This window comes from Eurosta solidaginis, chromosome 5, assembly GCF_040869045.1.
Source record: "Eurosta solidaginis isolate ZX-2024a chromosome 5, ASM4086904v1, whole genome shotgun sequence".
NCBI lineage: Eukaryota > Metazoa > Arthropoda > Insecta > Diptera > Tephritidae > Eurosta > Eurosta solidaginis.
In genome coordinates, this window is record NC_090323.1 from 3,769,701 (window position 1) to 3,796,675 (window position 26,975).

Genomic DNA, 26,975 nt, shown 5'->3' on the forward strand with positions numbered 1-26,975 from the left:
AAGGTCAACAGTTTATCGAAATTTATTGGCAGCAACTGAACGAATTGTTGAAAATGTTGACCAGCAAAACAATGAATTATGATAATAATTATTGACATTAATGTGGTAATTATTGATTACATTTTGGTAGTTCAGATTAAATATGTGACCAAAGGTATATATATACATACATACATACATACATACCTGCTACAATACATAGTAAAATTAAATGCGATTTTATTAAAAGGCAAAAATGTGAAAATTGGTACACACGCACACATTGACATACTTTGTGGCGTGTTGTGTGCATCAGCTTTTAGCGGATTTAGTTCGTTTGCATAGATTTCATCAATTTCGAATTTTATACTCAGTTGAGCAGAGCTCACAGAGTATATTAACTTTGATTGCATAACGGTTGGTTGTACAGGTATAAAGGAATCGAGATAGATATAGACTTTAATATATCAAAAAATTTGATTGAGCCATGTCCGTCCGTCCGTTAACACGATAACTTGATTAAATTTTGAGGTATTTTGATGAAATTTGGTATGTAGGTTTCTGGGCACTCATACCAGATCGCTATTTAAAATGAACAAAATAAGACTATAACCACGCCCACTTTTTTGATATCGAAAATTTCGAAAAACCGAAAAAGTGCGATAATTCATTACGAAAGACAGATAAAGCGATGAAACTTGGTAGGTTGGTTGATCTTATGACGCAGAATAGAAAATTAGTAAAATTTTGGACACTGGGCGTGGCACCTACTTTTAAAAGAAGGTAATTTAAAAGTTTTGCAAGCTGTAATTTGGCAGTCGTTGAAGATATCATGCTGAAATTTGGCAGCAACGTTACTCCTATTACTGTATATGTAACAAATAAAAATTAGCAAAATCGGATGACGAACACGCCCACTTTTAAAAAAAAAATTTTTAAGTAAAATTTTAACAAAAAATTTAATATCTTTACAGTATATTAGTAAATTATGTCAACATTCAACTCCAGTAATTATATGTTGCAACAAAATACAAAAATAAAAGAAAATTTCAAAATGGACGTGGCTCCGCCCTTTTTCATTGAATTTGTCTAGGATACTTTTAATGTCATAAGTCGAACACAAATTTACCAATCCTTGTGAAAAAGGGCGAAATCGGTTGAAGTCACGCCCAGTTTTTGTACACAGTCAACCGTCTCTCCTTCCGCTCGGCCCCTAACACGATAACTTGAGCAAACATCGATATATCTTTACTAGACCCGGTTCACATACTTATCTGAACTCACTTTGTATTGGTATAAAAAATGGCCGAAATCCGCCAATGACCACGCCCACTTTTTCGATATCGAAAATTACGAAAAATTAAAAAAAAAATGCTATAATTCTATACCAAATATGAAAAAAGGGATGAAACATCGTATTTGGATTGGTTAATTGAGTCAAAATATAACTTTAGAAAAAAACTTTGTAAAATGGCTGTGATACCTACCATATTAAGTAGAAGAAAATCAAAAGCCGTTGGAATTTTGGCAGGAAAACTGTTCGTGGTATTACATATATAAATAAATTAGCGGTACCCGACAAATGATGTTCTGGGTCACCCTGGTCCACGTTTTGGTCGAGATCTCGAAAACGCATTCATATATACAACTAAGGGCCACTCCCTTTTAAAATACTCATTACCACCTCTCATTTGATACCCATATCGTACAAACACATCCTAGAGTCACCCCTGGTGCAACTTTATGGCGATATCCCGAAATGGCGTCCACCTATAGAACTATGGCCCACTCTCTTTTAAAATACTTTTTAATACCTTCCATTTGATACCCATGTCATACAAACACAGTCCAGGGTTACCCTAGGTTCATTTTCCGACATGTTAATTTTCCCTTATTTTGTCTCCAAAGCTCTCAGCTGAGTATGTAATGTTCGGTTACCCCCGAACTTAGCTTTCCTTACTTGTTTTAATTTAATTTTACGCTTTTAGGGATTTAATTTTATGATATGCTCCTGCAAGTTAATTATGAAATCATAAGTTTGATTGATAAAAAATGATTTTAGGACATGATTTGTTAATTTTTTTGGCGAGTTAAGATTTTGTAAATTTTTGGCAAACACATTTTTTTGTAAAATTCTATCAAGAGTCATTCGTTCACTCACAATTCATGCACTTTATATTAAACTTCATTTGAAAACAGTAATTTAGATTATATTTACATCAATTTTTATATTCACTGAATTTCATGCCAGAAATCAATTTCCATTTAAAAAAGTACTTCAAAACGTGTTCATATCGCTATCCACCACCATTTATCGCTTGCTCATAGTAACAACTAGCAGAGTTCATTTCTTACATCTTTTGCATTAATTAAGCGATATTATATTAAAAGTACTGTTATTAATAATATATAATTCGTATAACAAAAACCACCCAATTTTTGTTTGAAAAAATTCTAAATTGATAATTCTCAATTGTACTGAGTTATACTATATATATGTATGTATATATTGATATTGACTTAACAATTGGCCATGTGACACAATTTCTTTTGACACTTTTAATACACTATGAGAAAAAATTGGCAATAGATATATATTTTTTTTAAATTTTTGCGTTTTTTTTTAAGTTGTTGCTTTTTCGATTCAATTTAATTCAATTATGTGAGTTTCGTTCGATTCTTCACTTTAGTTTCAATTCTAAGACTTCAGTTTTGCTCTCTTCACAATCTACAAATGACTAATTTACGGTACACATCGTATACGAAAAAACATAATGTTCGAGTACACATGATGATTTTTCTAAATATTATGGATTTACAAAAGCGCTACGTAATTTTTGAAAATTTTTTTACTTGGACTATGTTTTGTGCCCGGAAGGGTTTCGAAAAAATTTGCGTCGTGCTCCTTTTAATTTTTTTTACAAATTGGCGGAACGGTACCTACTTGTTTTATGCCGACTCCGAACGACATCTGCCAGGTAGATGAGTTTTCACTGAGAGCTTTTCATGGCAGAAATACACTCGGCGTGTTTGCCAAACACTGCCGAGGGGCGACCACGCTTAGACAATTTTTTTTTCTAATTGAAAAAACTTATTTCTAAAATTTTGATGTTGCTTTTCCCGGGGCGTGAACCCAGGGTTTTCGGTGTTGTAGGCGAAGCACGCTACCATCACACCACGGCGGCCGTTTTCGCTATTTACCAGAAGATAAAATTAGGTGTATAGCGCAAAAGGGGTGTAACTCTAGACTGTGACTTGAGTAACAAGTACTCTTGAATTCCCATGTGTAAGCATACAGGCGTATATCTGGAATACCTTCATAAAATAACCAAAGCTCGGCAAGGGATTGGAATAAAACCACAACAAAGGCAACTTTACAGAAACAAATAATTTCGGACTTTTGGCGAAGAGCTTCGTCGGCTTCTTATCGGTAGCAATCGGCTTACCCCAGTGCTGTTTTTGATTTTTCCTACATCCAGCCAATATGTCCTGGGTGTTTCATACCGACTCAGACCGGTAGATCTTTTCTTATCCTTATTGAACGGAAACCTTTCTTCGAATTGAAAAAAAGTTTTCTTTGCTGTTGCTTTGCCCGGGACTGAATCCCAGGATCTTCGGTCTGGTGGGAAGAGCATGCTAAGACCACACCATGGCGGCTGCCGACCTACGCCGACACGTTATTATTTTGTTATCGATAGCGAATTATTATCGACGGGCGACAGATGTGTCATCGTTTTATAGTGTTTTGTTATCGATATCGAATATCCTAGGTGTTTCATACCGACTCAGACCGGTAGGTCTTTTCTTATCCTTATTGAACGGACACCTTTCTTCGAATTGAAAAAAAGTTTTCTTTGCTGTTGCTTTGCCCGGGACTGGATCCCAGGATCTTCGGTGTGGTGGGCAGAGCATGCTAAGACCACACCATGGCGGCTGCCGACCTACGCCGACACGTTATTGTTTTGTTATCGATAGCGAATTATTATCGACGGGTCACAGATGTGTCATAGATTTTATAGTGAAGATTTATCGGTGCGGGTAGTCCAGAAACAAAATGAAGGCTCTCCGATAACAAGTGATTAATACTGCGGTAAGAAATTGATAACTTTTTGATTTCGAGTCGATAACTTTTTTAAAACAAAAAACTTTTTGGTATTAAGTCGATATGTTACCATGACTTTTCAATAAATAATCGATAAATTTTCGATAATGAGTTGATAACTTTTCCATAAATTTTTGATACCAAACCTTTAAATTTTTAACAAAAAATCGACATCTTTCCGATTGGAAATCGATAACTTTTTGATAACATGTCGATAAATTTTCTATAAACAATCGATAGCTTTTGAATAATATTCCAATAATATCACTCGTCGCTAAAAAATCAGTTACTCATTATAACTTTTGATTTCGAAAGCAAATTTATAAAATTTCGATAACAAATCGCTAACTCGACTATACCTCGCCAAAAATACATTTATAACAAACTAATGCACTTGCACTTACATTCTAGATTTCTCTATATAGCATACCACTTTCAAAGACTACACATTTTCAAAGACAAACGTTCTGGACTCCACATACCGAACCACCGAAGTTCACTCATAAAAAGGCGTATATAAGAGTTCCTAGAATTTTCCACCTGACTTTACCCAATAGTATATATGATAAAAGATGCCATCCTTAGTTTTGGGTTTGAAGGATCTATCATAATACCGATACCGCGTTTATAATCATATTCCAGATCTTTCAGTTTTCGTGCGCCCAACACGATGATCCTGAAATGCGAGTAGCCCCAGATAGCATTTTATGAGGTGCGATAAAATTGAGTGTCAAAAGCATTACAGAGGGTACGCTGCAAGCCTGGTAGGTCAAGAAACGTTTCTGTAATTTGGGTGATGGGATATCATAAGACACAGGTATCCAATAAGATGCAGGAGCAGATGAATCCACAACGCGGTGCTTTACTAAGCTCAAAGAAGCCAATAATAAGGGAACTATTTTGCTACAGACCATTCAATGCCATTTCCAGATATATTCAGAATAGTTTCAATATTTATTAGACACTTGATTATCCAGAAATGGAAGGGAAATCCATGAAAGCCTCTTAATTTTGAGCCTCTCAAATTTCTAGTATATTAAAATCTGGGAGCTTCATGTATTTAAACTGAAGGGGGTGGACATATTGACGAAATACTTTCTCCATAGCGGTTAGATTTGTACTTACTCCAAAAATGTTGAGTAATACGAACTAATGGACCACGGGATTCGCATTATGCACGTCAAAATCACGGCTCTTGGTGGATCTGACGAAATATATGATCCATATCTACAGAGATCCAAATGATTGCGGTATTTTATTTATAAATGAGCGTTGTCCTCCATTCCATAAATTTCAAATCTGTTATAGGTAGGTACATACATGCAATTCAGATTGCAACAGAAATACATAAAAAAAGTTGACGAAATAAAATGTAACACAAAAATATTACAAAAGCAAATATTCCAGCAGAGACCTTTAAGAATGCACACTGCTTCTGCTTTTATAATAAGGAAGCTATTTGCATAGCAAATAATAAAAATTATATTCAGAATTTTATGACCAAAGATGAGCAAATAAAAAATTTATTGACTTGGTACTTAGCTACATACATACATATTTGCCTAGGCATACCCACCAACGTTCCCACCAAAAATTACAAGGCTCAGCACTTTTGCACTGCACAGCAATGACTATATTTAGTCCCATAGCTTAAATACCAACACATCTACAAAAAACAAAAACACATATAGACTAATGGCACCGGCACATTTGAATAACACAGGCACTTAAGCTAGCTATTTTATAATTCCATTTAGTTTTTATGTATTTCTTATACAATTTTGATTACCTTCTCCTTTAAGTTAGTTGATTGTTTTCACATAGTTTCCTCCGTACTTTGTTTTTATTGTTTGTCATTGATTCCTTATCGTTATTTATATTTTTGTTATTGCATACGTTACCATTCATTTGTTTAGTATCCTTTTTTGTTTATTTTTTTTAAATTTATTTATTTGTTTATTTGTCTGTGCTCCTCCTTCTCTTTTCTCTTTTGTCTCTTCTATTGCCAAATTTTTTCTTAACGCAGAGATGTGTGCAGATATTGAAATCATCACGTCAAATCAGTATGACGGTACGTTCGCCACCAACGCTCAACTCCCACGCGCCATTACATGGCTTTGGTCCACCTTCATCGCGTGATCCAATGTATGCAACGATGGCACCACTACTACCACAATCGGCGGGAGGTTTACCACCCGGGGCGACGATGATCGGTGGCAGCGGTTTACCATTTCGTCAAACATGTTCCTGGATGGACCGGCATGGTCGTCCTGCTTCGCCACCCATGGAATATGGTGGACGGCATACGGATCGTCGCGAGAGGTGAGTTTTAATTGTTGTTGACTATTTTTAATTCCTTTTTAAATTATTTTCTTGTACTTAGAATACGACGTGTTGAGCTGCTTATTGAACCGGGACAATCGCTTGGTCTCATGATACGCGGCGGTGTTGAATATGGCCTTGGGATCTTCGTCACCGGCGTTGATAAGGACAGTGTCGCTGATCGAGCTGGCCTCATGGTCGGCGACGAGATACTCGAGGTCAATGGTCAATCATTTCTTGATGTGACCCACGATGAAGCGGTCAGTCAGTTGAAATACCATAAACGTATGTCGCTTGTGATACGCGACGTCGGTAAAGTGCCACACTCCTGTACATCTATAGAGATGGAGCCTTGGGACGCGTACAGTCCGACGGGGACGAGGTAAGCGCTGTGCACATTTGAGTTGAGAAAGCAGTATTATATCAAAGATTTTGAATTAACAAAAATTTATTCTTATTTATATTTTACAGAGCACGTCGAAAAGGTCAAATAACAGCTATGGTTGAAGAGAAAGCTCGTTCTCTTCTGCCACGTCATCATTTTGCAAGTCTTTCGTATTATATTGCCGAATATGCTGCTAGAGCAATGACCATAGATGCCTTTGTTGCCGTCTTGCTAGAAATGTTGGACACATATGAAAAGGTAAATGAGCACCTTGGAGAGAAAGTGAGAAGAAACCTAACACCAAATCAGTGGTGGACAAACGAATATACTAATAAGCTCACTATAAAACCGATTAGTAGTTTTTATTGTTTACGAGCTACACTAAGTTGCTTGTGTCATATTTAGGGCAGCAGCAATGCTGTTTGGTACTAAAAAATTTTTCATATGTAAACGGGCAGTTGAAATTCGCCCACCACTGATTTACAATTAATTAGTTAAGAGCACTATTTGATTAACGATTTGATTGAAATCTTATTATTCGTTTCGACATGTTAATTAATCCGGATTCTTTTCTTTGCAGCATACGTTAGTGACGGAACTACGCGAACTCATTTACCCAGAGGATAGAACGCGATACGATGAACTTGTGTACCATAGAGAACGCGATCCATATAGCGTGGAGAGGCATAGGGTGAGTCAATAATTTTATATTTTCTATTCTTCATAACAGTAGGGTACTGATTGAAGCTTTTTACTATATTTTTGAAATTTTTTATATATGATATAACCGCAAGACCGAAACACAACTGTGATTTAAAAACTAAGTAAAATGTTTAAGATTTAAAATATTAAAAACAAAATCATGACTTCGGATAGAAATTCCCAAGGAAAAACAGGCAAATAATTATATGGATGGGATGTTATAGGGAAATTAGGAAGAAGAGACGGTATATAAATTTAAGGTCCGTTATACGTGGATAAGGGGCTTACTCCACCTGTCTCAATAGGCAAATGAAATCCTTGACTTGAAAATTTCGGGTCGAAAATATCGGTTCAGCACCAGGCTTAGTATCACCAAACAGCTTCGATGCAAAAAACGCCCGATGATATGGGTGGACGATTTAATGGTTGGCGGATACCCAACATTTTTTGGTTAAATCGGTGAGCATTTGGATGGTATTCAAAACTATCCGTAGATTGAGGTGATTGTGAGGTCGACGATGGTGAATGATAACTGCTGTGATGGTCAAGAATAGGCGATGTATGATAAATGGTTGATTGTTTATCGGTGCCAAAGTTGCAGTAGATATAGTACGGTGAACTAGCTCGGCTGCCGTGGTAATTTTTGTACCCTTTGAACCTTCGTGTCTATGGATTAGAGTCACCTCTTACATTCTAAGTGCCTCACTCTAGAATGGTTAAATGTAGGGGTGTATGTAGAAAGCACAACTACTTTAAACTTGTTCGACGCCCTCCCTAACTGAGAGTCTTACGGATGTGAGCAGCGCTTTGCTAGATATTGATTCGGCATTCCCCGCTACTAGCACTTTCTAGTTCTAGCCCGACTACGCAGAATTTTTAGGATCTTTTTAGGAATTTAGGATCGAACTTTGGGATCTGTTGATTTTAGTCGCATATTCGCATTAGGCATACGTACCACGCAGAAATTATAAGCCTCTTATCCAGCCGTGGTTAAGTTTCTGCATATGATGCAGTAAACCGATTAATATTTTGTTGCTCTGAAGCGCTGAAGGGCACCTCTGCTTACATAGTTTAAAGCAGATAAACATTAAAAGAGAAAGTTCCCGGGAGTATTATTGAAAGAAATATGTTTGCTAAACTAACTGTCAATTATATCCCTTAATTAAGCAGTGTCGAGTCAAAAAACATTAGATAAGATTATATTTTTTGTATGTATGTATGTATATGTATTACTTTATCTTACCATTTTTCTCCCATTTTCATGAAACTAGCGTAAAGGAGAACCCGCACGTGATTTACCGGTAAGCTTTTTAGAAGATTTATTCTACGACACAGATTCTATTTACTATTAGAATTCAAAAAAAAAAATAAATGAGTATTTTCTGCTGCCTATGCTAAAATTAAAAAAAAGAAATGTCTGCTCTATAATCTATTTGTTTGTATTAAAATACTATTAGTGTATATAAATATGTCTTAGCCCGTACACCTAAACATACAAAACTTATAGTAAATATGTATTACTAACAATAACACACACACAATTTCTTTCTTAGCAGACGCATGCTAAATAACCTTGTTGTTGTAATGTATGTTTTGTATTAATGCAATTATCCATCAATATATGTGTGTACGTAAATAATATTTAATAATTATAAATAATTAGTAACAAGAAAATTTAATTATTATATCAGCTTTTATGCGTCTATGATATTTGTTCCTATTTGTAACGAATGAATCTGCCAAAACAAAACTCAAATACAATTTTTCTTGTTATTGTTTTTTGAAGAGAATTTACTATTGTAGTAATTATTGCTTTTATATATATATATATATTAGAGCGGGTAAAATTTATTGTTAAAAGGCATATCCAGTTTCTGAATCTATGGGTCATACTGAGTAATATTGTCCATGGGACCATAGGTCTGAAATGAATTTCGAGCCTCCCTAATTTTGTTAGAAAATTTTATATCCCAATCCGAATAGCGGTTCTTACAAATAAAATACATGAAAATAAATGTCAAATTCGGATTCGAATTGGGATATAAAATTTTTTAACAAAATTAGGGAGGCTCGAAATTAATTTCAGACCTATGGTCCCATGGACTATAGTAATCAGTATGATCCATATATTCAGAAACTGGATGTGCAAATGAAGTTGTTTTCCCCCATACAATTTGACCCGCCCTAATCTATATGTTAGCTTTTAGTTGTTATAAACAAAAATTAAAAACAAACTACATACTAAAACATGTCACAACAAATAAAAACAATTCAGAAACCCAAATAGACAATAATAAAGACAAATCATAGCTTATAATACACTGAATACAAAACAAAAAATAAAATAAAAAAACATAAAAAAAAAAACAAAAAACCGATACAATATTCTTATTAAATTTCTAATACAATGTACACAACCATATAAACATTAAATACTACGCCTATTGTTGCATATTTTTTTCTTAATGTCTTGTTTAAATTTGTTTTTCACACTAATAACCGTTAGTTAAGCCAAATGTATTAGTTATGAAACAAAAATGAAAAGTTCAAAGCAAAAGAATGGAGCACCATTTCGTCAAAGCTTGTTTTGACTAAAAAAATGAAAAAAAAAAAACTAAGGGCTGAAAAATTTGAAAGTGCGATTTAAAAGAAAATATACTAAAAGGAAAAAATTATATTTACTGGCGCAATAAATATGTAATACCTGCATAAATACACATACAAATATATTCAATAAAGCTACGCAAATTCAATAATGCAAAAAAAATGAGTTTCAGCAGAATTAATGATCTTTACGTATGTACAGCAGCGAACAGAAAAATAGCAGTGGACATTTTTAACAAATTTTGTCACGTAAACTGTTTTTATACCTTTCATGAACATGAAATGGTATATTAACTTTGGTCCGATGTTTGTAACGTTGAGAAATATAGAAGATAGACTCACCATTAAGTATACCGAATTGATCAGGGCGACGAACTGAGTTGATATAGCCATGTCCGTCTGTCCGTCCGTCTGTCTGTTTGAACGCAAACTAGTCCTTCAACTTTTGAGATATCTTAATGAAATTTGGCACAAGGATGTACTTTTGTTTTATATTAGACATTTGTCGGATCCGATAGGATCGGACCACTATAACATATATCTCCCATACAACCGATCGTTCAGATAGAAAGATTTTTAGCCATTTCTCCCTTAATTTCCAATATAAATATATTAAACTTGGTGATATTTATTCTAATATATCGTAGAAGATTTCCTGTAAAAATCATTTCGATCGGAGCTATATATAGTATATATCCCATACAACCGATCGTTCAGATAAGGAGGTTTTTTGCCATTTTTTATTTTATATTTATCTTAAAAATCGTTTAGGTATGTACATCTGTTCACTATATATTTCCTATCTTATACATGCGATTATTTGGAGATTACGAACGGGATAGGATTATTGTTCAGCCCCATTCATGAAAGGTACGAATTCTTCGGCACAGCCGAAGACAGTCCCGTCCTTACTTGTTTCTTTTATTTTTATATTATCAGAAAAAATTTCTATGAATTTTGTAACTCAAAGTATGCAAACCAGTCGCAACAACGAATTCGGAAAAAATCGATAATCGTAAAATTTTTACAAAAATATCGAAATGTTTATTCAAAGATCTCTGAAATTTTTCCAGTCTACAGTTTGTAGCCAGTTTTTGTCTAACAAAGCACAAGTTATAAGTCTCACAAAATTTACATTAATTTTGACTATTTTTTCCGAAAACAACAAAAATTTTTTTTTCATGGAAGAAAGCTGAAATCCGTTGCATAAAAAATTGTCAAATATCAATGCGCACTTTGGATGCTCTTTAAATTGTATTTTGTTCCACTAAAATTTACTGGGCTACGAAACTGCAAACTGAAAAAAAGTGCTAAATTTTTGTAAAACTTTCTCGAGTTCTAGAATTTCTTGGAAAACGCTTTGCGCGTGGTTTGCTTAGCTTCAGTTAGGTTGATGAAATTTGAAAAACAAATTGCCACAACTATTTTTATGTTCCGTGCTGAGTACTTACCCAGTAGGAAAGTGATAAGGGCATCTAGTTTGTTTTTGCTAAAAAAGTGTAAGAAAATATTAACGCAAAAGTAACCGAAAGGTTAATCCATCTTTTTTGTAAATGATGGTGGTGCTCGATTTATAGGTCGTTGTTCATAATTTTAAAAATTGATTCCCTTCTATCCTCCTTATAACCTAGGCTATAGATCGCACATTTATTTTCAAACTCAGCTGAGCAGAGCTCACAGAGTATATAAACTTTGTTAATTTTGTTAATTTTATTAATTTTATTTATTTATTTCTTAGCAAGAAAATTAAACACAATCGTTTTCCTACTGGGTAGGTATCTAACTTTCAATTTAGGTAATTTACAAGAAAAGATTGCGAATAAAAATTTTATACATTTTCTTAATACGAAATATTCTTTTATTGTGAAACTTACTAAGGGCCTCATTCTCTATTACGAAACGAACGTTCGTTTCGCCTCAGAGATGAATCGCTAGTGTATTTGCACTATGTTAAACGATAGCAAAATTTCATTTGACAAGTACTTTCGCCTTCCTGCTTCAAATAAAGTAAGAAACGAAAAAACCGAACGAAAATGATAAAAATTTCCAGAATTTAGACGAAATCGTTTGGAGGCGAATCGTTCGTCTGAGCTATCGTTCGCAATACAGAATGAAGCCCTAAGTCTCAACATTCTAAACCTCTTCATTCGAATGTCAATTTTTGATTTTTTTTTAAATATAAATGAATGACCGGAAAACAATTGTTCAATTGTGAATGAAAATAAAATTTTCTGGAAATCATGCATACACATTTAACATATTTATTCTGCACTTCTTCTCTTGGTATTATTCTCTTAAATTTAAAATTGTTAATTGTATAAGATTTTAAATATATGTACAATAGTGTGGGTCGATATGTATGGACGAAAGTTAACCGATATCACGCCATCGATTTTTCGATAGGATTTGGGCTCAGGAAAAAAGTTCCACTACGCATACCCAAAAAAAAAAAAAATAATTTTCGAGCCTGCGAAATTTCATTTTTTTTACTTTTTTCGACTTTGATTTTTAAGGTTTTTTTCATGACTAACTAAAAATTTTTTCATATATATGTATACCCTATCCGACCCAAAAATGTCCGCTAAAAACGTTGTCGATAACAGTTAAAAAAAAAAAAAAAAAAAAAAAAAAATATATATAGACATGAAAATTTGACAAACCAATGAAAATTTTTTTTGTAGGTCATGAAAAAAACCTTAAAAATCATAGTCGAAGAAAATTTAAAAAAATTAAATTTCGTAGGCTGGAAAAATGTTTTTTGGGTATGCGTAGTGGAACTTTTTTTCCTGTGCCTAAATCCTATCGAAAAATCGATGGCGCGAAATCGGTTAATAAATCGTCCCAGTCTAATGTACAAGCTTATGTTCAGCCAATCCTTGACATTACGGACGTGATTGTATGAAAAACTCAAAATAGCAAACAAATTGTGTACTCATTATAAATTGCTGTTGCTAGAAGATTTATTGGCGACGAGAAAATCCTTTTTAGAACGCTGGGTTTCTTCATAATTTTCTATTAAAAACACGAACTCAGTCCGTTTTACTTCACGCGATTCGAGGATTTAAAATGACGCGTTTTAGCGAATTAACGGTTTTAATTTTTGATGGAAATCTTGTTCATTCTGCTCATAAGCCTGAAGTTGCATATGTGTCGCATATTAGTGAAAATATATTCTAAATCTGCGTAGATCTAATAATTATACGAGCGCAAAAATCGTTTCTTGAGATTCATGCTACCATACCCCTGTCAAATTTTTCTTCTAATATAGTTACTTACAATTTGCATTATTATTTTTATAGATTTAACAATTCTTAAGCTTTTTATTAAATACGTACATAGCAAAAATCAATATAATTATCATTCACCAGTTTTGTGCTTAAGTCTCACCAACGTAATAAGACAACAAAATATCATTAATTCACCAAACGCACAAATAGCCCACCAAACCGCTTCATTTCCATAACCAACTTCCTAGTGAACTTTAACACCTGTCCGTGTCCTAACTTAATGCACTGGCCTATCTCTGTTTCACGACCTAACTAAATATTCCTTAAATATGTAGTATATTCACAACTACAATTACCTGTCTTTAGCGCACCAACACACATACACATGTCTGTCCACTTTCTTCTATTCTACTTTCCTACTTTCCGTAGAGATTTATTGCTGCAACATAAGAAATAAATTTTATTTATGAATGAAAGACAAAAAAAAATCATAATTTATTGGACAAATATTTTAGCTATATCCACATATATATTTACATATACATACAAATATGCATATGTATGCGGGCAATTGAATACAACGCAGCTTCATTGCAAGTCTGAAATTCATATTTGAATTGCCTTACAATCTACAGGTAACCGATGTTGACTTGGAAGTAAGCGCTGCCACTGGACGTAGTCCATCTTCAGACTCTGGGCTAGGCATGACAGTATCGGATGTAAAGAATCGGTACAGAAATTTGTGATTTAAAAAAATCAAACAGAAATGCCAAATTTTTCACTAATGAAATCTGTTTATGCAAATAACGAAATACTTTCTTTTCTTTTTAATGCACTCACTCTCTCTCTCTCCTTTTATAATCTCTATTTATACCACGGAAAAACTAAATTTTTAAAATATTCCTCAACATTTTGTGTGTGGAATTTGTTTTAAATGGTTGGTTGTATTACAAAACCCACTGCCTTATATTGTGGCGACCCAAATTTAGGCCAGCTGTGCAATTGCCTTATCGTCCCATGTCTGCCGGTCCTGTATTGCATCGCTCACCCCATTATTATCATCATCCAGCGTCATATCCACATCCGCATCAACCACCACATCATCATTCATCATTGCGTCATCTGGGTGGTACAGCTGCAGCGGCGCAACGTGAAAGAGAGCGGGAGGCGCGTTGTGCTGCCGTTGCCGCTATTAATGTTAATAAAAAAACAGTTGGTACAAATACACCGAACAAATTGCCATTGCAACAACAGCAACAACAGCAGCATGCATCATCGTCATCGTCGTTATTGGGCACGAATAATCAATCAAATAATATTTATGGTACAAGCGATAACAACAACAAAAGTGACAATCAGCATCAGGTGAAGAAAATATAGGCAAAAAAATAGTAAATATTAGACTAGAAAAATATAAAAAATTAAAAAAAAATTAGTTTAAATGCAAACAAGTAAGGACGGGACTGTCTACGGCTGTGCCGAAGACTTCATACCTTTCATGAATGGGCTGAACAATAATCTTATCCCGTTCGTAATCTCCAAATAATCGGATGTATAAGATAAGAAATATATAGTGAACAGATGTACATACCTAAACGATTTTTAAGATAAATATAAAATAAAAAATGGCAAAAAAACCCCCTTATCCGAACGATCGGTTGTATGGGATATATATTATATATAGCTCCGATCGAAATGATTTTTACAGGAAATCTTCTATGATATATTAAAATATATATCACCGAGTTTCACGTTTTTATATTGGAAACTAAGGGAGAAATGGCCAAAAATCTTTCTATCTGAACAATCGGTTGTATGGGATATATACTATATATAGCTCCGATCAAAGTGATTTTTTCAGGATATTTTCTATGATATATTAGAATATATATCACCGAGTTTCACGTTTATACTTTCTAAATTGCGGCAGGCCTGACCAAAATCGTCTTATCTGAACGATCGGTTGTATAGGATATATATGTTATAGTGGTCCGATCCTACCGGACCAACAAATGTCTAATATAATACCAAAATACATCCTTGTGCCAAATTTCATTGAGATATCTCACAATTTGAGGGACTTGTTTGCGTTCAAACAGACAGACGGACATGGCTATATCAACTCAGGTTGTCGCCCTGATCAATTCGGTATACTTAATGGTGAGTCTATCTTCTATATTTCTCAACGTTACAAACATCGGACAAAAGTTAATATACTACATGTTCATGAAAGGTATAAAAAATATCGCTGTTACATTCTAATGCACTTACAAAAAAGCAAAGTCGTTAAAACCACTTAAATGCTACGATCTCACGCTGCTCTATTTGTACGTGATCACTTGCTTTCTCTTTCTACTATAATTCCATTTAATTTTAGCAATGCCTTATTTCCGCCATTCTAAACAGATTCGCATTGACTTTCCTTCCACATATTAATTTTTTTTCTTATATTTTGTATGTGTTCTTGTCTCTCTCTACAATTTGTAATGGTTTAGGTTATGTCGAAAAATCATATCATTTTAGTTTTAGAATCTTTTTCTTTGCATAATTGAAAAATTGACATTCGATTTCTCTTACTTTTTTTGTTTAGGTGCATATTTATTTATTTTTAAGTAGGTGACCCAATTCCTGGCTGAGGTTATACGTTCCACGTGATCCACTTCATTTTTTCTTACTTTTTGAAGTTTTTTTATTTAAAAGTTATTCTATGCCTACTCTTATGTGCGACTTTATGTAGAAACGCCAAGAAAGAATTCTCTATGCAAAAGTTGCAATTTGGTATTCGCCAATTCTAAATAATTTTTCTCGAAACCTGTTTCTTAATCTCTTCAAGATTTTATATGGGAATGAAGAAAATCCCTCCGGGAAACTTTTTTAAGAATTTATTGATTATATAAAAGAATCCTTATAAAAGTGTTATGTGTACTCAAATAAACTATTCATGGCGATGTGTTTGTGTTTGATTTTTTTATATTTTTCATTAAATATCTTTCAGTTTTTGTGTATGTTAAAAATTCGAATTAATTATTATATTATTGATGTATTGGATTTTAAATTATTTCTCAAAGTAACATTCGTTTTATTTTATTGGTATTGAGAACTTTCCCTTATCAATAACAGTGTTTTACACCCGACTGTGTAATGGACCAAAACAATTTTTTTCGAAGCTAGCTTTCGTAGTTCAAAATTTGACTCTTTGCACCATCCTTTAACTTTTTTTAAGATCGGTCTTTGCAGCTCCTATTACACCTGCTGATTCCGAAAGAGTCTAGGAATTATTCCAAAAAAATCGCGTAATGATCATGAGAACAACCCCAAAACCCATACCAATAAAATATTGAAATAATATCCTGAGACATTTCGGAAATTGTCCAGGAATGATTAACATAATGCCACAAATAATCCCGAAATAATCTCGAAATATTAACAGAAACATTCCCCAAAATTTTGAAACTATCCCAAAAATATTCAATATTTCCCCGAACTCAGGCATATACAAAGTTTACTGGTTCTTGCTTAGGACCAACTCTTTCAATACATCACAGGTTCGCTACAGTAGTTTTGAAATTCGATCAGCCCAAAATTCAGCTCTGAGGAAACGCTGAATAAAAACATTTTTTGGGAGTAGTTTGGCACGCAGTGGTCACGTCAATTTGTTTAATAAGCGAAAGAACCCTGCAGAAAAAACGGAAAACGGTCACGCAAAGCGACAGATTAGCAGAAGCAGAGCGATAGTTGGTAGCCAAATATGTACTAACAGCGCTTAAGACTGAGCTACATGAATTTGAGTTACTAACCAAAAAGCAGCGGGTATTTCAAAACCACCTACGTCTTTAAAAATATTAAAAGCACTGCGAGTCGTTCTGCGCTACTGCGATCACTGCAGGAAATGTGCTCATTTAGGTGAGGACTATTGCATTTAGTTCCGATAAGTTTAAAGAAAAAATTATTACAAAATCCCGAGGTTGTATCATTTCATTACCATTAAAATTAACAAAACTTTGGTGTGTACAATAGATTGTTGCCATTTTCGAGACGTAATATTTTCTAGTCCAAGTCTTATCTGTGGCATGCTTATAGTTGAAGTTCATTAGAAAATCTGTAACGATGTGTGGATTACAGTTGACTGAATGCGGAATTTGCAAATAAATTCCCTGAATTAAATTAATAACTAGTGGTACTATTCCCACATAAAATCATCTAAAAAACAACATGTACAATTTTGGTCCGGTTCAAACAAAAGACCTAGATCTAAACTGTACAATGTTGCACTAGTCCAGAACTATCGAATAGTAACAAATAAATAACTAGTTGTTAAATGGACATTTGTATCTTGTTCGGAACTAAAGAAAAAGGACAATTTCCACCACATCATGTTAAGATGAAACATGTTAAGATGGGAGCGAAATAGTAGTTGTTTCAAATGAACTAGAAGCGCACTAGTTTCGAAGTATAAATTTTTCCTGCAGGGTTTGTGCATGCCTCATTTAACGACCAAAATTTTCGTCCTTGCTTGTATGCAAACAAAAAAATTTTGCGTAAAACTAAGTTAATGTTTTCATGGAAAGTTCTCAATCCATAGCATTTTAAAAATCTGTAAACCAATTCGTGTGTGGTGTGGTAGTTGTTGATATAATTTGAAAAATAATAAAACTTTAGTTGCTGACACCCTTTGTTCCACTACATGATTTTGTTCGTCTCCAATCATCACTTTATTTTTTATATATCTTTAGGAATACGGCTGTGATGACCATAGGTCCCGTAGAGGCAGTGAAGCTCAAATACCACACTCGGAATATGAACAAGATGCGGTGAGTAGAGAAGTGCATTCATACAAAAAACATATTTACTTACTGGAATACTTATGCACTTTTATACTGAAAGAAATGGTGCTAGTAAAATTAACAAATTGGTTCTGTTGTTCTTGACTTAACGGAGATTCGGTGAAATTGATCGAATTATGGTTAATTCGACCGAGTTCTTTGTCAAGCGAACAAATTAGTTTAGTCATTTCAACAGAAGAGAAATTGTCGCTCTTAAGTTAACTAAATTCTGTAAAATTGACAGATTCCTAATCAATCTAACTGATTTTTTTGTTAACACGACTGATCACACTGGTCATTTCAACAGCGATCAACAGTCAACACATGGGCAAATTTCAAAGAGAATTTTACGCTCACTGCGCTCTCTACTTTGCACTTATGTATGCTGTGTATTATATTTATGCACATATTTACGTATGCATATGGCGGCCGCCGTGGTGTGATGGTAGCGTGTTCCGCATACCACACCGAAGACACTGGGTTCACACCCCGGGCAAAGCAACATAAAAATTTTAGAAATAAGGTTTTTCAATTAGAAGAAAGTGGGGTCGCCCCTCGCCACTGTTCGGCAAGCACTCCGAGTGTATTTCTGCCATGAAAAGATTTCAGTGAAAACTCATCTGCCTTGCAAATGCGCCAACATAGGTGCTTTCGTACAAAGCTGTCGCAATAACTTTTTTTGTTCATTTGACTACTAAAACGGTCATTTAAAAATCAACGATTTGTGCGCAGTTGATTCAACATCTTGTTGCGGTGGTTAAAAAATGACAGAAATTTCGGTTGAATTGACCCGTATTTCGGCTGATTTTACCAGTATTTTTCTTTCAGTATACTAGCACATTGCATATATAACTATTTAAGTTTATTTAAAGTTTATAAGTGAAAAAATTCTACGTCAGGGTGGTAATCAAAGAATAGGAATCAGTTTTACTTACATGAATATAAGAAACTATAGAAAATAAATATAGACTGCACATTTTTATATTAATACTACTTCTCAAATTAAATCAACAATTTTACTAGATCGATATTAAAAAAATTTACATTTTAAATAAAAAAATTTATAATAAAATAGCATGGGTTTCTATGATAAAGTGCAAAAACTTACTAAAGTATAAAAAATATCATTATAAAAGTTTACGCATATATACGTTCCTTTCATTTATATGTATGCATATGTATATGACAATTTAATAGTAACGCGCTGCCGATTTTAAATTTTTCCGTATCTTCGCTTTCCTCTTTTTCCCTACTCGCATTTCTCTTAAGTATATTCCAAGTTGTATTTTGAACGCTATTCAATTCGACATTCGCCATCTGATTTCATTAATTATACCAACGAAAACCATCAAGATTAAATGTATGTTGTTTCTACTATTGCCTAACACATTATTGTTGTTGCTGTCGCAGTGTCTTGGGTCGGTCACTGTGCAGTTTAAGTAGAAAGAAGCGCATTCACATTTTGTCATGCAATGTTGGTCGATACTCCTCCGCTCCACCTTGACAATTTCGATGCGATGGTTGCATTGTACTTGTGTTGGCAATGTTTTCATTTGTTGTTGTTAAATGATAGTCACGTGGCGGCGTGTATGGGCGTGAGAGCCGAAGCCAATTGTGTGGTGGGCTACCTTTGGGTTCATATTTCGGTCGTGGTATCCGTAATTGTTTGACTTCGGTTAAATATGATTCCATTGCGTTTTTGGCGGTGTAGATAGTTGACAGGTAAGAGGGCAGGTGCTATAACTGCGCTGCAAAAGGAAGGAGAAAAAGATGTTTGAAATAAAATTAGTTGAGCTTTGACTTGATATAATTATATCTTGAAGCATTTTTAGAGAATTTTTAGGAATTTGAAAAGACACATTTTAAATCGTTACAGTTATATATAATTTTTTAAATGAAATAAATATAGCAAAAAATATTTACTATTTTCGATTTTTGTAGTAAAACTAAAAAAAATTTGTTCATTTTTCGAAAGTCAGAGTGCAGAAAAAATGGGAGACAGCCATACAAAGCCCCCGTTTTGCACTATAGATTTAATGACACCCTCCGAACTGGTCCTAATCGGATGCAGAGCGGAGCAGTTGGTAGCCATACTTGTACCAAGAGCGATTAGAGCTATGTTGATTTAAATAAATCAATCAAACGCAATATCATTGTGAATCAAACTAAGTGTGATATCTTCTGCATAGACGTCAAAATTCAAAAGTAATTGGATCACTTGATTTGTAGTTGACTATCGCTGCCTCATTATGTATCTCTTTCTATCACCCGCTGAAGATAGCCGGCCCTATGCGCCGCCATATTGAACACCTTGTCAAAACGCTAAAAAGTAGCCATATTGAACATCCTGTCAGGCAGTTGACAGATAAGATATCACACTTAGTTTGATTCACAATGGGCATTATAATTGATCTACTTACAACTGAGTTAGCTAAGTTCACTTTTTTGTGGTCGGGAAATGGTTAATATCCATTTCATAAGAGATTACAACAATTAGGGTTATTTCGGCATTCTTTCGGGATGATTTGGGGGTCCTCCGGCATCATTTCTGGATCCGTCCGGGATCCCGTCAGTAATTTCATCATCATTTCTACATCGGTTTCGAGATCAGTTCGGGATCCCGTCAAGGTCATTTCGGGACTATTTCGCAATCTTTTCGGGACCCTTGCGGGATCACTACTGTATGGGTTTCGGGACCTCGTCAGGGTGATTTTGGACCTTTTTCGGGTTATTTGGGGACCTTTCTGGCATCATTTCTGTATGATTTTCCGGATCCGTCCTGTATTTCGTCAGGTTAATTTCGGGACTTTCTAGGGACTACTTCGGGATCATTTTGGGACCCTTCCAGCTTCATTTGTGGATAGTTTTCGGGATCCGTCCGAGACCCTGTCATTGTAATTTCGGGGCTATTTCTGGATCATTTGGAGACCCTTCAGGGATCGTTTCTGGATGGTTTTCGGGATTTGTCCGGGATCCCGTCGGAATCATTTCGGGACTATTTTGATGTCATTTTGGGACCCTTCGGGATCATTTAAGGACTCCGCGAAACCGGTAGTTCAGCACACATGCCTTTTTAATTTATTAACTTTTGTGGCTATAAATCTGCTGCTAATTATTCGTAATTAAAATTCGGAAATATCTAGCACATCATTTTCGTTCTATTTTTGATTTTTTTAAATGAATCCTGTAACGAATTTTTATAAATATAATTAAACTTTTTGTAATATTTTAATCAACTAAATACCCGAAAAAGCAACACTATTTCCGTCTAAAAATTCTCTTTGGTTTTATGGTATTGGTAGTTTCACACCTTTGTTCTATGAATAGTAATTCCTTCACCCTTCTCATATCAATTAATTTAACTTGGGAACAAAACGAATTTTTTTTAATTCGAAAAAACTATATTGTACTTGTCACGTAAGCGTGCCTTTCAGGTTATCAGCTCATTCTGTTATTTTTTTAATCTATTACAAAAATAAAATACATTGACAAAAAAGATTTGTAAGCAGGATTTGATAAGCAGGATAACGTGAATAGATCATGTATTTTATTTTCTCCTTGCAGACGGGGCCGCGGGTAATATGTTGGGTATGTTTGCTTTTCCGTATTTAATCTGGTTTTATGGCAGTATATAAAAGATCACATTCAGGGCCGTAGAGAGAAAATCCGGGCCTGGAACTAAACAATTTACGGGCCCCCTTTAAAAAATCCACTAATACATTTGATTTACTCGAATTAATGACGTCTCATTCATGAATCATTATTGATGGATTACATCAAAAAAATGTTTGTCACATCAACTAAATGATTTTTGGACTAAGAGCTGACAATAAAATTAACACAGAATATTTACTATTTATACCATTTTATAGTAATGTAGAAAGAAAATTCTCTTAACAGCCATATATTGTGTCAAATAAGCTTTTCTAGTTATTTGGTAACATTTTAAGCCATTTATGATAAATTTAATGATGATTATAAATTTTAATTATTCAATATAGAAGGTTCTGATATCAAGGCGTGGCTTTACTTGCTTCTTGCGCTGCAAAATTTTTATAATAATATAAAAATTTAACTGTCTTGCCAAAACGGATTCACCACAAAGCTTGGCAAGTCCTGAAATTCGCTCTTGAGATGAACACGATCTATAAAAGTTTTTGATTCTTGAAAGGACGCTGAAGGAACGTTCTGCGCTAGCTACAGTGACAGTTATAGTGCAAAAGATACGTTAAGCAACACAAATGTTGGCGAAAATCGTATACAGATTTTGAACATATGTAGATGGCATTTAGCAATTCCAATGGTGACAGACCTTTATCAAAATTTGCTTCGTAAATGTGTTTCAAGTGAATTATTTCGCATTCTAAGCTTTGAGAAATGTCCGACTTGTATTTTTCGACAAACTTTGCTGCACTCGCTCGAACCGTAGTTTCATCCATGTCTTCAAATTGCCACAAAAAGGAAAACGTCTCGTTCAAATTTCTCACAGCTGCAAATCGTTCAGTAATTCTTTTTAAAATGAGACTCTGAATCATCAGTCATCATCTCATTTAAATTATCTTCAGAACGTTTTTTGGGTTTTCTCTTTCGAATGTCCGGAAACTTTGGCGAGATGTTCAATTGAATAGCAACTGTTTTACATTAGTTTAAAATTGTTTCCCATTGGTTCCTGATCAACTTCAAATCAGGTAACAAGGCATCTAGATGTCGAACCTCAACATCTATGGTGGCGTTTCTAGCTTGGAGGACCACGTGTCTTTCATTACTGGTAGTCAGTATTTTGAACCAAATTGAGGACAACCAGATACATTCGAACTTGTTTATGTACTTGAGAATGCCGGTAACATCGCCGTATGCTTGCGCAGTCAAATTTGGCTTTTGGCTGAAAGACTATGAAGAGAGCTCGGTACATTTTTTTTGAGGGTGTCTCATCGATGTGGAGTGCTGATGAAAATAGTAAAACATTTTTGTACAACTCCGAAGAAAGTAATTGCAGCCGTACAACATTCTGCAGTATCAACACCACATAAATTGAGACTGTGGGTTGCACAAGTTGCACAAGCATTCGAGTTTTTGTCGAGAATGTGACGTAGTGCTCCGTTTTAAGCTTCTTTCATATCGGCGCCACTATCGTACCCTTGTGCACGACAATCTTAAATCAAGTATGGCAAATTAGATCAGCGATTATCTGACCAGTTTTTTGGTAACAATTCAGGAAAGCCAAAAATCGTTCATGAATTGTAAAATTTGTTGCTTTCGAATTGAAATGTAGTAAGCGCAAAATGAACGTAGTCAACGTGACTAGCATCCGGCATAGCATCAATGATAATAGCAAAACACTGGGCTTTCTTGTCCTGATCTAATATAGTTTCCCTCACGTGCTTTGCACAAATTTCTATAAACTCGTTCTGAATGTCTGGGGAAAGATAGTGAACTTGTAAACGTTTGTTCTGCTGTTGTGAAATCATAACTTTCTCCAAATGATCTCTAAGTATCGGATCATAATGGCTTATGAGTTATAATATGCCCAGAAAATTTCCATTGTTTCGTTCCCCAAGATATATACTTTCGCCTTTGAAAGCTAGACCTCTTTCAGCCCAAAATAAAATAGTGTCCAAAATTCTATATAAAATTTCTTTCCACCTTTGAGTTTCAGTGATTAGCTGGTCATTGATAAGTGTATCAATTGTAGCCTCCTTTTGAATTAGATTTTGTAAAGATCGCCATTGAATATAACATTTAATGTGATCTTGAGTATTTTCGTGTGATGGCAGTTTATCGTATAGCTTCTTCCATACCTGGAATTTCGAATATCCGCAGAACAAATTTTAGGTCGATTTAAAGTATTGGTGCTTAATAGACGACATGATAGGCAATAAAGAGCATTGCTACTGGCACTCCACACTAACCAGTCACGCTCCACTTTATCTCCATTTGGAAAGATTCTGCTTAACAACGAGGTAGGAAATGCCTCGTCATGACAATCACGTGAAAAAATTACAGGACACTTTTGATAACCTCGACGAATTATTTAGTTAACTTCTTCAGATCGCAGAAACTCGGTACCAATATCGAAGTCGTTTAAATAATCTGGACTTTGAAAAAGAGTTGGTGGTATTGTTCGAAGACTTTTAGAAGATGAACCTTCATCAGTCACCACGAAAACTTTACGATTTCGGATTCATATAAACATACATTTTTGTTTGATGTTTTTATTGCCTGCTCAGGCCCAGGCAAAAAATCATTATCAATATTCGTTGCTTTTGAAATTCGGCTTAAAACTTGCACATGGAACAATTAAAGACTCTCCTGAATTAAAAAAAAAATGTCTTCGTACCTCTAAATCGCGGGCCACTTGAGAAACCCCGGGCCCGGGGGAATCCCACCATTCACCCCTCCCTCCCCCCTCTCTCTCTCACTCGACGGGCCTGATCACATTATTAGTTTGCCAACAAATATAACTTAATAAGTTGGGTATGTGTGCTTTTCCGTGTTTAATCTGGTTTTATGGCAGTATAAAATAGATCACATTATTAGTTTGCAAACAAATATAACTTAACTAGCAGACCCGGCAGTCGTCTTTTTCGCTTCATCTCCTACTTCATCTCATTCTATCTCTTTCTCAGTCCCCTCTTTTTCTCTTCTCTCAAGTTTTCTCCTTCTTCTTCATCTCCTATTGCCAGTCCCAGAGGGTGGTATGTATTTTGTTCCTGTCTCATTCCGAGTCTCAGTCTCAGTCCCAGTCCTAGTCCTAATCCCAGTCACAGTCCGTCTCTGGTATACTTCCCGGAAAAAAGCATCGTAAATACTAATATAGCCAAATTTATATACAAAATTTCAGGCAAATAGAATAGGACGTATGTAAATAGGTATGTGGGTATTATTAATTCTTGTCTTTATTTCGGCTTCGCATTCATATTTTTCAGTTTTTCCAGGTTGATGCGACTAAATCGAATATCACAATGAACTTTAGAGCTCTCAGCAACAGCTTTCATTTGATGTCCATAATACGCACACATTCTAGAGGTATCCGGGTCCATATTTTGGCCTATATTTCGAGACCCTAGTCACTCAGCGGTGTAAAACTTACTCTGTATTATAGCTAACATCAACAGCTTCAATTTGATACCCATTATATAAAAAGACATTCTAGGTGTATCCGGGTCCACGTTTTGGCCTACATCTCGAGACCCTAGTCACCCAGCGGCATAAAACTTACTATGTACACATCAACACATCCCAGTGTTACCCTGATCCACGTGTTGGCCTATATCTCGACACCCTAGCCTCCCAGTTGTATGAAAATTATCCTGTACTATAGCACTCATCAACATTTTTCATTTGATATCCATATTGTATAAACATATTCTAGGGGTACCCGGGTCCACGTTTTGATCTCAAGACCCTAGGCACGTAGCGAAAAAAAGGGTAGACATTGGCCGATTCTCAGACCTACCAAATATGCTCACAAAATTTTTTGAGAATCGGTTTAGCCGTCGGAGGAGTTAAGCCTCTAAAACCGTGACAGAAAAATTTTATATATTAGATAAGTTGGGTATGTGTGCTTTTCCGTATTTGATCTGGTTTTATGGCAGTATACAATAGATCACATAATTTGTCTGCAAACAAATATAACTTAATAAGTTGGGTATGTGTGCTTTTCCGTATTTGATCTGGTTTTATGGCAGTATACAATAGATCACATAATTTGTCTGCAAACAAATATAACTTAATAAGTTGAGTATGTGTGCTTTTCCGTATTTAATCTGGTTTTATGGCAGTATACAATAGATCACATAATTTGTTTGCGTACAAATATAACTTAATAAGTTGGGTATGTGTGCTTTTCCTTTTCGGGGCTAATACGGGATCATTTGGGGACCCTTTAGGGGTAATTTCGTAACTTTTTCTGTATTATTTCGGGATCATTTGGGAACCCTTCTGGCATCATTTCTTGATGGTTTGCCGGATCCATCAGATGCATTCCGGGACCATTTTGGGATCATTTTGGGACCCTTCCGAGATCATTTCTGGATCCGTCCGGGATGCCGTAGGAGTCATTTCGGGATTTTTTTGTTACTTTTTCGGAATAGTTTTGGGACCCTTCCGGGATCATTTATGGATCTGTGCGTGATCCCATCGGGGTCATTTCCGGACTATTTTGGTATCATTTTGGGACCCTTCCGGAATCATTTCTGTATGGTTTTCGCGATCCATCTTGGATCCCCTCGGAGTCATTTTGGAACTTTTTCTGGAGTATGTCGGAATATTTTAGGGACCCTTCTTGGATATTTTCATGATGGTTTTTGAGATCCATCCGGGTCATTTCGGAACTTTTGTGGGACTATTTCGGGATCATTTTGGTACCCTTCAGGGATCATTTCTGTGTGGTTCTCTGGATAAGTCTAGACTCGTGTCGTTGTCATTTCGGGTTTTTGGTACTATTCCGGGAACTTTTGGATACCCTTCCGGGGCATTTCTGGATGGTTTTTGGGGATCCGCCCGCGATAGCGTCGGGGTCATTTCGTGGTTTTTTCTGGATAAGTTATCGGCTCATTTGGTTCTTTTTATACTCAGTTGAGCAGAGCTCACAGAGTATATTAACTTTGATTGGATAACGGTTAGTTGTACAGGTATAAAGGAATCGAGATAGATATAGACTTCCATATATCAAAATCATCAGTATCGAAAAAAAATTTGATTGAGCCATGTCCGTCCGTCAATTAACACGATAACTTGAGTAAATTTTGAGGTATCTTGATGAAATTTGGTACGTAGATTCCTGGGCACTCATCTCAGATCGCTATTTAAAATGAATAATATTGGACAAT

General features: G+C 35.0%; 1 protein-coding gene across 4 annotated transcripts in view; it reads left to right on the forward strand.

Moving 5' to 3' along the window:
- The window catches only part of dysc (dyschronic), a 249,972-nt gene that overhangs the window by 84,291 nt on the left and 138,706 nt on the right, over positions 1–26,975 (forward strand). For all 4 annotated transcript variants that reach the window (XM_067791659.1, XM_067791661.1, XM_067791660.1 and 1 more), the window contains exons 7-12: positions 6,108–6,403; positions 6,465–6,785; positions 6,875–7,046; positions 7,369–7,479; positions 8,762–8,791; positions 18,055–18,132. In XM_067791659.1, the coding sequence (XP_067647760.1) occupies positions 6,108–6,403; positions 6,465–6,785; positions 6,875–7,046; positions 7,369–7,479; positions 8,762–8,791; positions 18,055–18,132 (1,008 nt within the window). The remainder of the gene's footprint in view (positions 1–6,107; positions 6,404–6,464; positions 6,786–6,874; positions 7,047–7,368; positions 7,480–8,761; positions 8,792–18,054; positions 18,133–26,975) is intronic.